We start from the raw sequence: 16,401 nt of genomic DNA, 5'->3' as shown, positions 1-16,401 counted from the left end.
TTTTATTGTATTGTGACAGGTAGCTGATTTTAACGTTCACTGATTGTAAACAAATGATTTTATATGTGTTTTACTTGGGATTTCTAGAAAATCTGTGCAGTCAAAAGTGTCTTTTTTTTCCCCATAAAAATGATATTGAATCATTATATGTATACTAAAAATATATTGATCTATTATATGCATCTATTGTATTTATTATACACATGATAGCACTAATCATCAAATGCAATTTTGAGAATATCAACAGGCAAAGCACTTAAAAATGAAAAAAAGACACTTGTTATAGAACTATTAATATTCTGTATGTATTATAGAAAATACATGCAATGAATAATACCATGACCAAACATTTCAAAAAAAAAAAAAAAAAAAAAAGCAGATTAAGTATTACCTACCTCAGTACTTGAGAAAGCAATCCTGGCATATAACATGCAGTTAACTTTTGATTACATGATATTACAAGCATTTTCTTTAGTTTTGTCCTACAAGTGGTTTAAACAACTCAATACTGGTAGTTTAATCTCAGCTCAAATCCTGGTGAACAAGCCGGCTGTGCAGTTTTTATTTTTTTGCATGTGTTTTGTGAATACGAACCAGTGTTCCCTATAAAGTTCTTCATAAAAGCATTCTTCTTCAGGCTGATAACCAATGTGCTTAGCCATATTCAAATAGCCTAATCTAACCTTACCTTTTCTTTAGATTCTATATTCACATGTTATATCTTTATCTGTTAAGATTTGTTCATAACAGGATCACCAGGCTTCTACCAATCTGGCAGGAGCATACTCAAAACATGTCAAAACCATGTGATTTATAACAAAATCGATCATGTTGTCCTTGCAAACCTTTATAAATGTTCCAAATTTTCTTAATAATCTCATTATTTAGAAATGTGTTTATTGTTGTTTTTATATGAACACAAGCATTTAAATATATCAATTTTAAAAATAATGGAAGTGTTCTTTTAATCAGTTTTGCTTTTCTAATGCTGTTTTTAATTAATAACTTTATATCTGAGCCAAAAATTCAAGAATAAGTCTATTAAAAAGGGTCTGTGTGATATGTCTATTAATTAATTACATTGTATGAACTTCAACATCTTTGAATATGAAACACCGAACTAACACTTTGAATATGAAACATTCTATATGAAAACACCGAGTCCATTCCAATCTAATAGAAGAATAAATTATACCTACGAATTCACAGTACGAGCTTCTCTGTATTATATTACACAAAGATTAGAAACAAAGTCTCCACATAGGAAATCTTACACTGATGTGATGGTCTTGTATTGAAACAGAATTGTAGCAACATAGATCATATGAATTACATTATGCCAAAGAATTATTTTATCCTAAATAAATTATAGCATTTAGTTTAACCAGAGACTCACAAAACAAAATTTCAGATTTGGGTTAATCTTTGGATTATGGTAACTTGGCGATTTTTTGGCTAAAATTTGGTGACCAACCTTGCTACAGCAACCTGCTAGTTTTTGTTCGAACGCCATTTTGTTTTCACGAAGTAAAGGCATGTTTTTTTTTTTACTCAACATTTCCAACAATCTGCTAGCCGAATTACGCTTATGCTAGAACTTTTATGGAATAAAAGTGCTTAATCATGACGAAGATTAGGTGTGAAATTGGGACAAAGGGCAGAATCATCCACTGCTTGCCGCGTTTTTACGAATTGCACATACGCGGTATCATCCATGTACACGTCGACCTATTTTCACTTAAAAAAACATCCCAGAATTGCACAAAAACGGCATTGCGCACACTCTTGACTGTATCCATGTACACTGCTAAAGTCCTAGCTAGTAACCTTTATCGCCTTACCAAAATGTCGCAAAACTACCTGTTACCATATTCCAAAGATTAGCCCAGATTTGTTGTAAAATTGGTGTCATGTTTTTCCCTATGCTATAATAACTCCACACATTATCTACATATTTTCTTGTCAGTCAAGAAGATTGATGGAAATATTGCCCTTTCAAAAATTATTGTAACAGATATTTCTTTTTAAGTTACATGATCAACAGAAACTATAGAGATATAGCATATAAAAAAACTTGAAAAATTATTTGTGGAAATTTGGGAGGAACAGATGCTATTTATTTGGTTAGATAATCAACAGATAAAAGTGGTTTATTAAGGATTTCTCAGTGTTATATGAAACCACCGAGAATTTATGAGTACGTTTTGATATGCTTATCTATTATTGGGGCTAATGTACATTGTTATCAGTTTTTATTAGCCAAAAATGGTCGAAAGTAGAGTAAAAATATTAGGAGTTTGACGATAATCATCAGTATACCATAATGTATTTACACAGAAATATAATACCCAACAGCCAAAAATAAATTAAACTTATCAAATGAATTTTAGTATGCCATAATGGTTTCATGGGAAAATATAACATACCTCTTAAACAACTACAATCATTATATACAACAGCCATTTCATTGTAAAAAAGGCATAAATTATATTAATCAGATAAAATTTTTTGTAAGAGCTTCACTATCTGGTTATAATTCTTAAGCAAACAAGAAGCCATTTCCAGTACCATAATATAATTTTCATAAGAACTATCCCATTCCATCGCAGAATATTAAAAGCGTTTTGGTAGAAACAAGAAATTTTATGGTAATTTTCCAACCATATTCTAATATTCAGATTGTAGATTTTAAAATTTTATCATTTAAAAAGTACGATTTTATAGAATGCAAATTTTGGTACTTTTCCGTTTCGCCAGCGCAAATCTTGCCAAGCAGACTTTATTAGCGACAACACACAGTATACACATAAAAAATATAGACAAATGTTAGTTCTAAGAATTTTTTATTTTAAAGGTATAAACATTTAAATGTATGTCATTTAAAATTTTGTAAAAAAGCCAATAAATTTGCAAAAAGACATTAATTTAAGAATTTACTATGCTTTCATGGTAAAACATCCTGATTCGCTGGTTCACATCACATGACCCCAAGTGATCTCATTTCACGTAAAGTACACTACAAAAATTCAATTCTCTCAGTAATTATCTACATTAATTTCAAGTTAAATCTTAATTTGGAACACAAGTTTAAATGCAAGAATTATTACAGTTTGTACGATTTCAATAGCTTAATCAGAAATTATGTAAAACCACAGTGCTTTACTTTGCTAGTGCATTCTGATTAGAATTAATGAATTTAACCTTTGCCTTTTCTATATTTTTGCCATCGGGTGAGCGGTATGATAGCATCCTAATTCACATAATTACCGCCCGCGAAGACCACCAGCGGCCGAGCGGTAACGCCGCTGAACACTGGTAATTCGGTCCAAGGTTCGAATCCTGCGAACGGGCTGGCTGCATGGGTGTTTTCGTGGTTTACCCCATGTGTAACTTGTATACAAGCCAGTTTCCCTTATAAAGTCCTCCACAAAGGCATCCCTCCCTTAAGGCATATAGCCTCCAACTAAGTTCTTAGAATGAAGATCTTCATTTTTTTGAGATAAAATGTTTGTCATTTTTTGATTATTAATTTCTTAAAAATAAAGTTTCACTACATTAAAAAAATATTTTATATAATTTTGTTACAAATAGATTATAGGTCTTATTATTAAAGTCTCATTCAGAAAGTTTACTTTTAATTAATATCCATTAATTAACTTTCTGAATGAGACTTTAATAATAAGACCTATAATCTATTTGTAACAAAATTATATAAAATATTTTTCCCTATTTCAATGAAAATCATAAGTTTACGAACACTTTGGGAACCACTGTAGTTCTATTAGCAACTCAAAATATATATTGTGATATATTCTAAAAGCAAAATCATGTAAAACATAATGATATAAATTAAATGTATATAACAAATATATAAAGCTCTGTAATGAATAATGATCATAACCGTATAATAAATGTGAACACACGTTATATCACGGTAAATAACACTGCTGTGAAATGAAGAATATTTCATTAGAAATTTACCTTTTATATATATTTGATAACAAAATGTTATGAAAACAGGTTATGCAACTTAAGAAACAAGTTATATGAAATGCCCGTTAAGTTACTGCAATATCATGACACCGTAAATAAGCATATCATAAGACATATTACCAAGATAAATATAATTTGTTCCTTCTTTTACATCAATAATAAGTTTTTCTTTAAAAATTTTAGCACTAAATGCCAAAACAAATTTATTATCGGTGCCTTTGATGCAAGGTCACACAAAAATAAACTTGATTTAGCAAATTTCTGAAAACATTAAAATCAAAAGTGTTAAATTACAGCAACATCTATTAAACTATTTTTTTAAGCAATTGCCTGGTAAATTTTAACTTTTATATAAAAACTGAATTAAATTATGAATAAGTGACTAATCTTGTACAGTATTCATGTTCATACATTAAAAATAAATTGCACTTAAATGAAAGAGCTGGAAATATAGTCTGCATGATGCATAAAATATGATCAAATTTATTTGTTAAATATTTGAATGAATGCTTACTTTCAGGGATGTAGCTAGAGAGGGACAGTTTTATATATCACTAACGGGCAAGCCCGCTACATGAGGGAAGGGATGCTTTCGTGGAGCGCCCACTTTATTCACTTGATTTACGTATGCAATCACAAGATATACGCTAGCTCGCATGATTGCTAGCGAGTAAGCCCACCATTTGAGCGGCCTGAAGCCTGCTTTCATTGGCCTTTATTCGAAAGTTGGACCGAACTACCAGTGAAGCCCGCTTTCATTCGACGGGATTTGAAATTTGAAGCAAACTACCAGTGTTCAGCGATTTTTTTTCCTGGGCTGCGCCCGCTGTATTCACATATGCATCCACAATTTCTGGACAGTACACTGGGATTAGAAAGTTGGACCGAACTACCAGTATTCAGCGATTTTACCTGCGCTGCACCCGCTTTATTGACGTTATGCATTCACAAGATACTGCCAACATGTTACACATGCGGAAAATCACGAAAACACCTATGCAGTCAGCCCGCTTGCCGGGATTCGAAAATGGACCAAACTACCAGATTTAGCGCTTTATTCATGTATGCATACAGAAGATAGTGCTTAAACGATACACATGTGTAAAATCAAGAAAACACCCATGGAGTCAGCCCGTTCGCCGGGATCGAAAGTTGGACCGAACTACCAGTGTTCATCGGTTTTGCACGAATATGCATCCAGAAGACACTGCATACACGATACACATGCAGATTTTTATATATCATTCTAAAAAATAACTTAAGATTGATTTGCAACACTTATAAATAAAGATTTTTTACCAAAGAATTAATATTTTTTCAGACTAAATGTAGAAGCTGGACAATTTGAATATTTCATCTAGCCTCTTCATTTAATGATTTAATGTATTTTTACTCCTCCGAAATATTTTAATGACAAATTTATTCATTCATTTACAATGTTTATCAGATAATATCAAATCAATATGTATATCTGGAGTCACCAAAGGTTTTATTATCCTTAGCATTTTTTATATGTACTATAATTTTCTTAGTAAAAGTGCTGTATGCAAACAATTACATACTGGCACTGAAAATTTTGAGATTGTGCCAGTAAAAAAAAAAAATCGCTAAATCTTCTTAGCACTGATGAGGCATCCAATATGCATATATTTTTGATGAGGCTTATAGTTACAGGTATCAACACTGCATAGAATCGACACCAATTCTAGTTACGAACATATAAGCAACACGATAAAATCAAATTTTTATAATGACGTAATAATAGGTAAGAGAATTAATGCATATTTGCCCCAGAAATACAACTAAGGTAGAATATGTTTGAGATAATAAATATGGTTGCATCTTTAAATAACTATGCAAAATCTTATTTCTTGCAACTAAAAGGCTGTGTATTCATGTATTATTCTTATTCTACTAAATGTTCTACACATTCTTATTCTACTAAATAAAAGCTTGTTATAAATAAAACAGGAATACATAAACAATCTAATAAATTACTGAACTGATACAAATCCACTGTCCTTGCTTTTATTTGCTAACCTGTATATCTGTATACACATGTCTGTGCACGCTGTTTAATTTACTCCAAAGTTATTTAGTTATATGCCATCATATTTTGAATAATGGCTGAGAAATGAAAAGTCTCTTCCCTATCAATATTTATCACTGAACAAATACTTGGGTGTTTTACATTACAGAACAACAGATTTTCTCGAAAAAGATACATGTGCCCGTTTGATACTTCAAGTGAGAAAAAATACTTTCATCATTAGCTAATTTTCACCATGGATAAATTTTTTTAAGCTACTTTAAAAACTTTTTATTACTAATACTTACTTCAAAATGAACACTGCTATAAAAGATAAGAAAAAACATTTAACTGTGCTCAGCGAGTAACAATGGTATGTATATCATTTTATAAGAAATTGTTTGGTGCATGCTATTGTATAGTGGAAAAGATTTGATATCTGTAATACTTTTTATACTATTACTCATACTAGATCATCATACCTATTTTCTGAACTGGAAATTTTTTATGCTAACTATCCTGAACCACTGTAAACAGTTCTAAATAGTTTAACAGGAAATGACTCACACACAGAAATTTCAACATTACTAGAATATGAAATTCAAAGTTCATCATTAACATTAAAATAATTAACTTTTACTTTTATATGTGTCATTCTATAAATTTTCATTTAAATCATTGCTAACATAAACTGAAACACAATTTAAATTTCTGCAGGTAAAATATGCATGAAAGCATAATTGTATATGTATTAATAATATTTAAGAGATTAATGAGCTATAATGATTTATACTTCAATACACAAATATGCATGTTTACTTTCGTAGAATACACATACACGTTTATATGTATGATACACGAGAAAGAAATTTTGCATATATAAAGAAAACTTTTGGCAGTTTTCGGATAACCGGCTCTTGGCGACCTCGCTACGGCGGCCGGTGGTGGCGATTTCCGCCAAACCCGGCTACCCACCCCGACAACTTTCTGCTGACGTTTAGGTTACTGTAGAATCCGGAGTATCGGGAGGGATTTAGGGAAAACTTCTGTGTGCTCATATTGAAGGTCACGTGACCATTTTTCTTCGCTTCTGCTGCGTGGTTAGAAGTTGAGAAGTTTGTCTCCTACTTGATAGGAGCGTAGGTAAATAAATAATAGTGTTAAATGCGAATTAAAACCGATAATTATAAATAAATAATAATGGTAAATGCGAATTAAAACCGATAATTATAAATAAATAATAATGTTAAATGGGAATTAAAACCGATAATTATAAATAAATAATAATGTAATTAATTATTATTTTTATATGTTTTTTTCCCTTTTGCTTTTCATTTCTTACATATATACGGATAATTAAATATTATAAGAAGATTAATTATTATTTTTATGGTTTTCCCTTTTGCTTTTCATTTTTTACATATATTGTTCGTAATTGGAGTTTCAATAAAAAAAATTTTAATTCCCTTTTGCTTTTCATTTTTATTTTTAGAATTAAAACGGATAATTAAATAAATGATAAATTATTAATGTAAATAATAAATTAATGTATGTAAATTCGGTGTCTCCTACTTAATCGGAGCGTACGCAAATAAAAAGGCGACCCACCCTTTAAGAAAATGTTCCTCTTTTTGCAATCACAACTCGAAAATTATAAATCAGAGAAGTAACTAGGCAGGATTCTGATACTTAATTTGGAATGAACTTTGCAAGTCATTCCGTAGCGTTTAATTTTTTTCATATCTTGAATCTCTTACTATCATTAAATAAGGAAGAAATTGCAGGTTTAAATGTATAGTTCTCACAATGTAATAAACGACAGTACTTGCAACCTGTGCAGTCGCACGAAGAGGCATGGTTAGGGACAGAAAAAGTTTGGATTTAGAAGTACGATTGACATTACCAAATGGCAAAGTTAAAGGCAGATAGATTTTTTCTCTGTTATTTACACTAATAAGTGGGAGGGCAAGAACGCCTTTCTAATTGTTATTTGAAATTAAATTTTACAATTTACTTTACTTTTGCTTTTAATTTACTTTCTACAGCACCGTCAATACAGTACGTGAAACCGTCAATAATAATATAATAATGATAATAAAAATGGTATCACACAACTAAAAGTATATACTACTTCGTAAATTTCGATAAATTAATTACTGAAAATATTAAGCATATCAATGGCAGCGTTGGACCTAATGGTTTTAAGTTGCATTTCAACATTTGAAAGAACGCGAATTACATTGCTATTTTCACCACACAAACGAATGGAATATTTCAGAAAAGAATTCTCCCCCGTTATTACAATATTTCAATAATTTTCGCAAATTAAAAAATTTATTTAATACGTTTTAATAATAAATGAAGCGATTTTCACTCATATAATCCCTTTGTACATTACTATCTTTCATTTCAGAACCACTGCATAACTTTTCTAAGACATAAATAGCTTCCGTTAATATATGTTCCCATACATTATATTTATTTTTTTATATTTTTGTCTTTAATAAATTAATGATAGATAGATAAAAAAAATTGATACTGCTTAATTTATAAGCAGCGTAAAAACTGGAAATCTGAGGTCATTAATTTCTGAGACATTAATAGTTTTTCAAGATGCAAATAAAGCAGATAACAATAATCATAAATATTAATGCTCCTAAAATATATCCGCATAACCTAATTGATTTTTGCTTTTTGATCCACCACAAACCTATTTTCATTAAATGAAGTTTTGCGCATTTCTCTGCAAAGTACGCAAAACTTGTTTCATACAACTTTATTTTAACTAAACGTTATACTTGTTTAGGGAAGTATAAAACAAGTATTTATGTGTACTACTTTTAAAATCCATGTGACAGAGTGTGAGTTCTCATCTTGAAATATACGTTGTGTCGATGAGCTTAACTACAAATTATTAAACATTTCTGGCAAAATGCCAAAAATTAAAAACAAAATTTTTTAAACACGTCCTGCGCTGTATCTGCAGGATCTATCAATCAATCAATCGACTCGACAATCGAAAATCAATCGACTTGAATGGAGCTCACCAACATGTAAAAAGCGTTTCTATTAATATGCAAGATATGAGAAAGAAGTTTGAAGACATTATGAAAGAAGCAGAGTTTTGACTATACAATTCTTGTATATTCACAAAAATACAAATATACAAATTTATATACAAATTTTATATACAAATTTTTGTATATAAAATAAATGGGACATAGAAACTAAATTTGAAAAATAGAAGAAAATAAAAACAAGAAAATATTGATGAGTTATGTGAGGATAACAGGCCTTGAAAATTCCGAAATGTCTTTTCAAGTAACAGTTTTTTATGCTGCTCTCGACATTTTAAATACTCAGTTAAAATACAGAATGACTGGAATAACAAAAATCGCAATGATGTTTTCATTTTTGGAACTTAAATTTCCGTATTTGTCATTGTTAACAAATACGGAAATTATTAATAACTAGCGGGCTGAAGCCCGCTTTTAATTGTTGACGTGATCACCGTTATGCCATAGTTGGACCGAACTACCAGGGTTCAGCGGTTTTGCGCGGGGTCCCCCTGCTTTATTCCCGTGCGCATCCAGAAGATACTGCATACACGTCACACATGCGTAAAATCACGAAAACACCTAAGCAGGCAGCCCGCTCGCCGGGATTCGAACTTTGGACCGAACTACCTGTGTTCAGCGGATTTGCGCGGTCTGCGCCCGCTTTATTCACTTGTGCATCCAGAAGATACTGCATTCCCAATACACATGTGGAAAATCACTGAAACACATATAGAGTCAGCCTGTTGGCCGGGATTCAAAAGTTGGACCGAACTACCAGCGTTTAACGGTTTTGACCGGGTTACGCCTGCTTTATTCACGTATTCATCCAGAAGATACTCCGCACACAATACACATGCGTAAAATCACGAAAACACCCATGCAGCCAACCCGCTAGCCGGTATTCGTAAGTTGGACCGAATAACCAGCGTTCAACGGTGATACTGCAAACATCATACACATGCGGAAAATCAAGAAAACACGCATTCAGCCAGCCCGTTAGCCGGGATTTGAACGTTGGACAGAATTACCAGTGTTCAGCGGTCTAAGCGGGCTGCGCCCGCTTTATTCACATATGCATCCACAACATACTTCATAAACGTTACACATGCGGAAAATCACGAATATTTGTCATTGTTAACAAATACGGAAATTATTAATAATGTTTCAAAAATACAGAAAAAAATATAAAGAAGACTTTGCTAATGTACTGGAAGTACAACTTTTATTATTTATAAATACTTTCAGAACAGATATCCAAAATTTGAAATCCGTTAAGGATTTAGCTAAATTAGCAATGGTAAAATACTATGACATGACAAGCAGTTAATCGGGAGTGCAATTAACTTATATTGTATTTATCATTCATTATCTGTAACCAAAGCCACGAGCGAGAGGTCATTTTCAATAATAAAAACATATTTAAGAAACACTATGATACGAGATCGGTTGTTAAACCTATCACTATTGAGCGTTGAAGTTGACTTGGCTGTGAAAATGGACGTCCAGGTATTGATAAATAATTTTGCGGAAATGAAGGTTAGGAGACGCAAATTTTAATAAAAAAGATTTTTGTCTTTATGATGAATTTCGGTCACCAGTGTTATAATTACACTTATTGAGGGGGGGGGGAATTAGAGAAGAACAGCAGTACGGGCTGAGGGAAAATTAAAAAGAAACAGGAAAAATCTTTAGCATTCATGTTTTTTTATAAAAATGATGTATTCAAGTAGTTTAGTGTACCAAAAGGATTTTTAAAAGGACAGCAAAAATATTACATATTTTCTACTAAAATTGTATATTCAAATAGTTTTCTTTATGAAGTTTATGATAAATATGTTTTATATTTAACAAATGTACTTGTATATTATTGCATAAATTATGTTCGTAAGTTGAGTAAAATCACAGAGTACTATCTATTGATGTAATATTTTTTCTGTACGTTTATCAATTATCTTGTCTGTCAATATCAATTATCTATCACTCACACGCACGCACACAAAAAGTCTTAAATTACAGAATTAAAATCATCTGACGTCAAATACCCAGACTAAAGCAAATTTGCATTTCACCAGTTAGCAAAGGGGAAATATTTTCCTTTTTACTCTTTCTTCATATTGCATAACTTTCAAATGGTTCCCTGAGAACGTGCTTTTATTTTTTAACAATTAATCCAGATGTGATAAAAATCATGAAAACATTGGCTCCAGGAATCCTTGATTTTTTTTTTTTTTTTACTTTTCACGTTCTTTTCTTTAGTTTAATTTTTATTTTTAAGCACATTAAATTTATTGGTTTAGGGACCCAGGAAATTATTTTGCATACGGGACCAAGAATTCTAGTTACACCACTGTCTATAATGTATATATGCGTAGCTAGTATATGTGTAATGAGATGAACTACCAGTGCTTACATACTTTACCGCCAGGCCGCTGCTGAACCCTTCATTAATTAATGACATAATCACACAAAGCCACGCATTTACACACAACTCCTGAACATAACAAGCAACCAGCGCATTAGCGGGATTCGAACTTCGGACAGAACTACCAGTGCTCACACACTTTACCGCCAGGCCGCTGCTGAAATCTTCATTAATTAATTACATAATCACACAAAGCCACGCATTTACACACAACTCGTGAACATAACAAGCAACCGGCGCATTAGCGGGATTCGAACTTCGGACAGAACTACCAGTGCTCACACACTTTACCGCCAGGCCGCTGCTGAAATCTTCATTAATTAATTACATAATCACACAAAGCCACGCATTTACACACAACTCGTGAACATAACAACCAACCCAATTACTCTACACTTATATAATAATTCTATAATTATTCACATTATTTAAGTGATATGATTCATTAGTTTAATTGTACTGGCTCGTATACACACGAGGAAAACCACGAAATTTCCAATGCAGCCAGGGCAATATGAAAGACAAAAAAATGTAACAAATAACCAACAATTAAAGGTTACCAATAATAGTGTACAACAGAGATGTATACCTCTCGCCAACTGAAAACAATTGTTAAATTCAATAGAAATGAATTTTCAAAATCAACAGACATGCGAAATTTTGTACATCCGAACTGTCTTCTCTCTTAAGTAGCAATATGACAAAACATTTAAAAGAAGAGCATATCTTTAGAATTTCCGATAGACAGTCTTGCGCCGAACAGTGTTGCCATTGCTCGCTTAGAAATCGTCGAGTTTCTTAATCAAAAACACATAAATGCTTTACAAAATGTTAAATAGTTAATAAAACAAATTACAAATTTGAGCTTTCAGATGCCCATATTCGGGTGGTGACGTACATATTCAAAATTTCATAGCTGTAGGTACCGTTGTTTTATCACAGTATCTGCATAAATGTTATGTACGTTAAACATACGTATATTTATGCTGATTCTTTATTATTAAATATCTTTAAATATAACACACAGCGATAATATTCGGTAGAAACAGTTCAACGCAAAATGCGAAAACGAAATTAATAGCCCTTCTGGGCTAACGCGCTTTGGGATAAAAACGCAAAAATAGAACATAACAGCTTTCATTGTCAGTGCTTAAAAAAAAAAAAAAAAAAAAAAAAAAAAAAGATAGGCCTTATTTAATTTAATAAAATCGAAAAGTTGAGCAAGTTGCATATTTTTGAGAGGATAAATATGCCACGAAACCTTCAAAATCATTTTTTAGTTCATCACGCACGCATATCTGCACACAAAAATAACAATACCTATTATTCTTCTGCATCTCTGTTTAAAAATGTTTTAAAAAAACATATGTACCGAAAAACATTTATTTGTAAAGTAAAATATTTTTTTTTCGAAAATATTTTAAATAAATTTAAAAAAGAAGATTTTTCGCGATCGTATTTTGCCGCGGTTAAGCCCGTGCAGCTGTCTGTCTGTCTGTCAGGTACTGAAAAAAATCAGTACCTCGGTACTTACGTGAAAACGTGGTTTGGACTTTGCCAAAGCTAAGTTTACTTTTAATCTATTTTCATCCATTACATTTTTTAATATTATTTTTCACTTAAAATTTGTTTTAATACTTTGTTTTCATAGATACATATCAATACTATTATTTTTATTTTCCTTTTTTTTTTTTTTTTTTTTGTAACAGTACTTTCTAGTTTGAACTTTTCACTTCTCTATCTTCCTATAATGAACTTATATTGTTTAATTAAATTTATAATTACTTTTCATCTTTATTAAACTTTTTTATTTCTGATAGTTTTGACTTTTGCATAATTACCAAGTTTCTGAAATTTCTAACAATAAATTTCATTAAACTATTTCTGTCACTGTACTGACTTTTTTGAATATGGCTTCTTTGCATGAAAAACTGAAATATTTCTGTTTAATTACTGACATGCATTTAATTAATACAGAGGCAGCTGCACTCGAGTTTGCCACCGATGCTGGACTTCTTCCCAGAGAGGATGAGGCACCACCTTGCCCCAAGTGCCAGGCACCGATGAGAAGCAACAAGAGAAAGGAATCAAAGCTCGGATGGCGTTGGGTCTGCAGCCTGAGAAATCGCAACAACTGCTCTGGCATGATTAACCCCATTGAAAATACATTTTTTGAGGGTACAAAAATCCCAATAAGGGAAGCTTTAGTCATAACTGTGTACTTTGTTCTAGATCACAGTTTCAGTTACATAAATCAGCAGCTAAAGCTATGGAGGGAAAAGCAAAAATTACTAGTAATTGCAAATGAGACTATTGTTGACTTTTTATCATATTGTCGTGAGGTATGTGAAATTTTTGCCTCTCATCATAGCAGAATGTTAGGTGGTAAAGGAAAATCTATATTAATTGATGAAACATTTTTGACCCGCCGCAAGTACAACCGCGGCAGGGTAACCAAAAATATGACCATCGTAGTTTTAGGCATCTACTGTCAAGAAGACAAAGAAGGATTATTTTTCAAGGTTAAAGGAAAAAGCAAAAGGCATTTGTGGCCTTACATTAAACGTCATGTTCACCCAGAAACCACCTTCATATACACTGACTCTGCTCCACAATATAAAAGGATAGAAAATTTATTTCCGGCAGCAACACATAAAACTACCAATCACAAGAAAGGTAAATATGTGTCTTTTTTTTTTAATGAGTGACATTTTTTTTTCCATCCTTAACATTCATTAATCCTTTATTTACAGGCGTATTCGTAGATCCCGATGATAAACAGAACACTATAAATGATCTTGAGGGTGAAAACAAACTTTTTAAGAGGTCTATAAAGAGCAAGAGAACAGATGATATTTGCACGCAGTACATGGCTGTACATTATTACAGGCGGTTCTGCTTGAAGCCCTTTACTTATGATGGAGAAAGACTTGCTCAGTTTCTACAGGACATTAAAGCTGTGTATCCAGGCCATGGAAAAGTCGGCCTTGAACTTAAAATGTTGGACGAACCAACATCAGAAAGCGAAGGAATTGAGGACCTGATGCCTCCAAAGAAATCAGCCCGACAAGATGATGATAGACCATTCATTCAGGAAGATGATGATAAATGGGGTAAAAGCAACAAATATAACTTTATTTTTGACATAATTTATTTATTTACATATATATACATACAAAAATTGCATTTAAATATTAAATTACATACCATTATAATCTATGTGCTTATTTTTCAGAGTAAGGGAACACAGACCAAGTTTTAAAACTGGAATAAATGATAAGAAAAGCATACAAGTAAATTGTTTACTATAATTTGTGTAAATGTTCAGATGGTCCACAAATTTTGATTTAATACCTTTTTGTTTTTCACTACATGAAATTGTTATTTTTTATTTCCTTTTAGAATTCAACCAAAAAACAGAGCCCAGAAAACAAAAGGATGGAAATGTTGCGAAAATTTAGCATATCTTTTACAGAAAGAGGTAAATGTGTATTTCAGTTATTCTCAACTTTTATTTTGACGTGAGAGCTATTCTTTATATATTTTGTTATTCCTTCATTAAAATAAACTTTCTTTCACAGCTGCAGATCCAAAATGTCATGAAATACTATGACAGAGGTAAGACAAAATTTTAACCATTCACAGCTTATGTTTCAAATTAGTGCTTCACTTTATTTTAATACTACTCCTTCAGTAAAAGCAACTGTAAAATTTATTTAGTTATTATTAGTATAAGTTTACCTACTTATTTTTCAGTAAAAAAAACTTTATTGCAAATTAGGTAATCCAAAAAAATAAATAAAAGAAAGAAGAAAACTAATTTTGACAGATAAATTGACAAACATAGAGGTGAGTTGATTAATTTAAAGGTTTCCAGCCTACTTCTTACCAGAAAACATTTTATTGTTAAGGATAATTTATCACCCCTTTCAGGTAAAGAATATTGCAGAAATGAGAAATGAATCATGGAAAGAAATGAATCTTCAGTCAGAAAATATACAGGTGAATTCGTTACTTTTAATGTTTCCAGCCTGTTTATTTTAATTATGTATTTTCATACTACGTTTAGTATTTTAATTTTACCGTTTATTTATTATTTTAAATATAAGGATTCAATCTTACATTATTAACTTCTTAAACTTGCCACCCTTTTGTGGTAATTGTGTATTTTTGTACTATGTTCAATTATTATTTTCTAGTTAAAAAGAGTATGTAGTTAACAAAAGATTAAAACTAAACAACAGAAAGAACACTTTTAGAAAAATATTAAAACATTTAATAAAAGTGTTTATATATACGCTAACTTATGTTTTCATTATCGTAACCTTGTTTAGTTATCTTGTATTATGAATATGCATAATATGGATATTTTGTTTAGGGACTTCAAAAATAACATTTTGCTGCCACTTAGACGAGGGAAGAAGCAGATGGAGAAATCAACTCTGATGACAAACCCAGTACCTGGGGGTATAGCCAGGTTTTTCTTTCAAGAAACACATCCGAGTTGAAACGACTGATGCGGGCCACACCTGAAAGCGAAGGAACTGAGCAACTGCTGCCATCGCAGGAAATCTCGACGATCATGAAATTTAAAATCTTGTTTACTTATCTTGTATTTTGAATATGCATAATATGGATATTTTGTTTAGGGACTTCAAAAATAACATTTTGCTGTCACTTAGACGAGGGAAGAAGCAGATGGAGAAATCAACTCGGATGACAAACCCAGTACCTGGGGGTATAGCCAGGTTTTTCTTTCAAGAAACACATCCGAGTTGAAACGACTGATGCGGGCCACACCTGAAAGCGAAGGAACTGAGCAACTGCTGCCACCACAGGAAATCTCGACGATCATGAAATTTAAAATCTTGTTTATTTATCTTGTATTCTGCATATAT

The 16,401-nt window shown here is 31.6% G+C and overlaps 1 protein-coding gene across 1 annotated transcript; it reads left to right on the top strand.

The window, feature by feature from the left end:
* Nucleotides 1-13,461: 13,461 nt before the first annotated feature.
* Nucleotides 13,462-14,964, top strand: LOC146998154 (uncharacterized). The gene is made up of 3 exons (XM_085812462.1): nucleotides 13,462-14,179; nucleotides 14,257-14,616; nucleotides 14,906-14,964. The coding sequence occupies exons 1-3, from the start codon at nucleotides 13,462-13,464 to the stop codon at nucleotides 14,962-14,964; spliced, it is 1,137 nt and encodes a 378-aa protein (XP_085668588.1).
* The last annotated feature ends 1,437 nt before the right edge of the window (nucleotides 14,965-16,401 follow it).

This window comes from Stegodyphus dumicola, chromosome 3 (genome assembly GCF_044657685.1).
Source record: "Stegodyphus dumicola isolate Sdum_Otavi_A_Nest chromosome 3, ASM4465768v1".
Lineage (NCBI taxonomy): Eukaryota > Metazoa > Arthropoda > Arachnida > Araneae > Eresidae > Stegodyphus > Stegodyphus dumicola.
The sequence above is the reverse complement of the archived record's forward strand: the minus strand, read 5'-3'. Positions and strand labels throughout refer to the sequence as shown.

Excerpts from the sequence above, each read along its gene's own strand:
- LOC146998154 (XM_085812462.1), top strand. The coding sequence starts at position 13,462 with ATGCATTTAATTAATACAGAGGCAGCTGCACTCGAGTTTGCCACCGAT. Across the intron at positions 14,180-14,256 it reads AACTACCAATCACAAGAAAG|GCGTATTCGTAGATCCCGAT; the intron begins GTAAATATGTGT and ends CTTTATTTACAG. Across the intron at positions 14,617-14,905 it reads GGAAGATGATGATAAATGGG|AATTCAACCAAAAAACAGAG; the intron begins GTAAAAGCAACA and ends ATTTCCTTTTAG.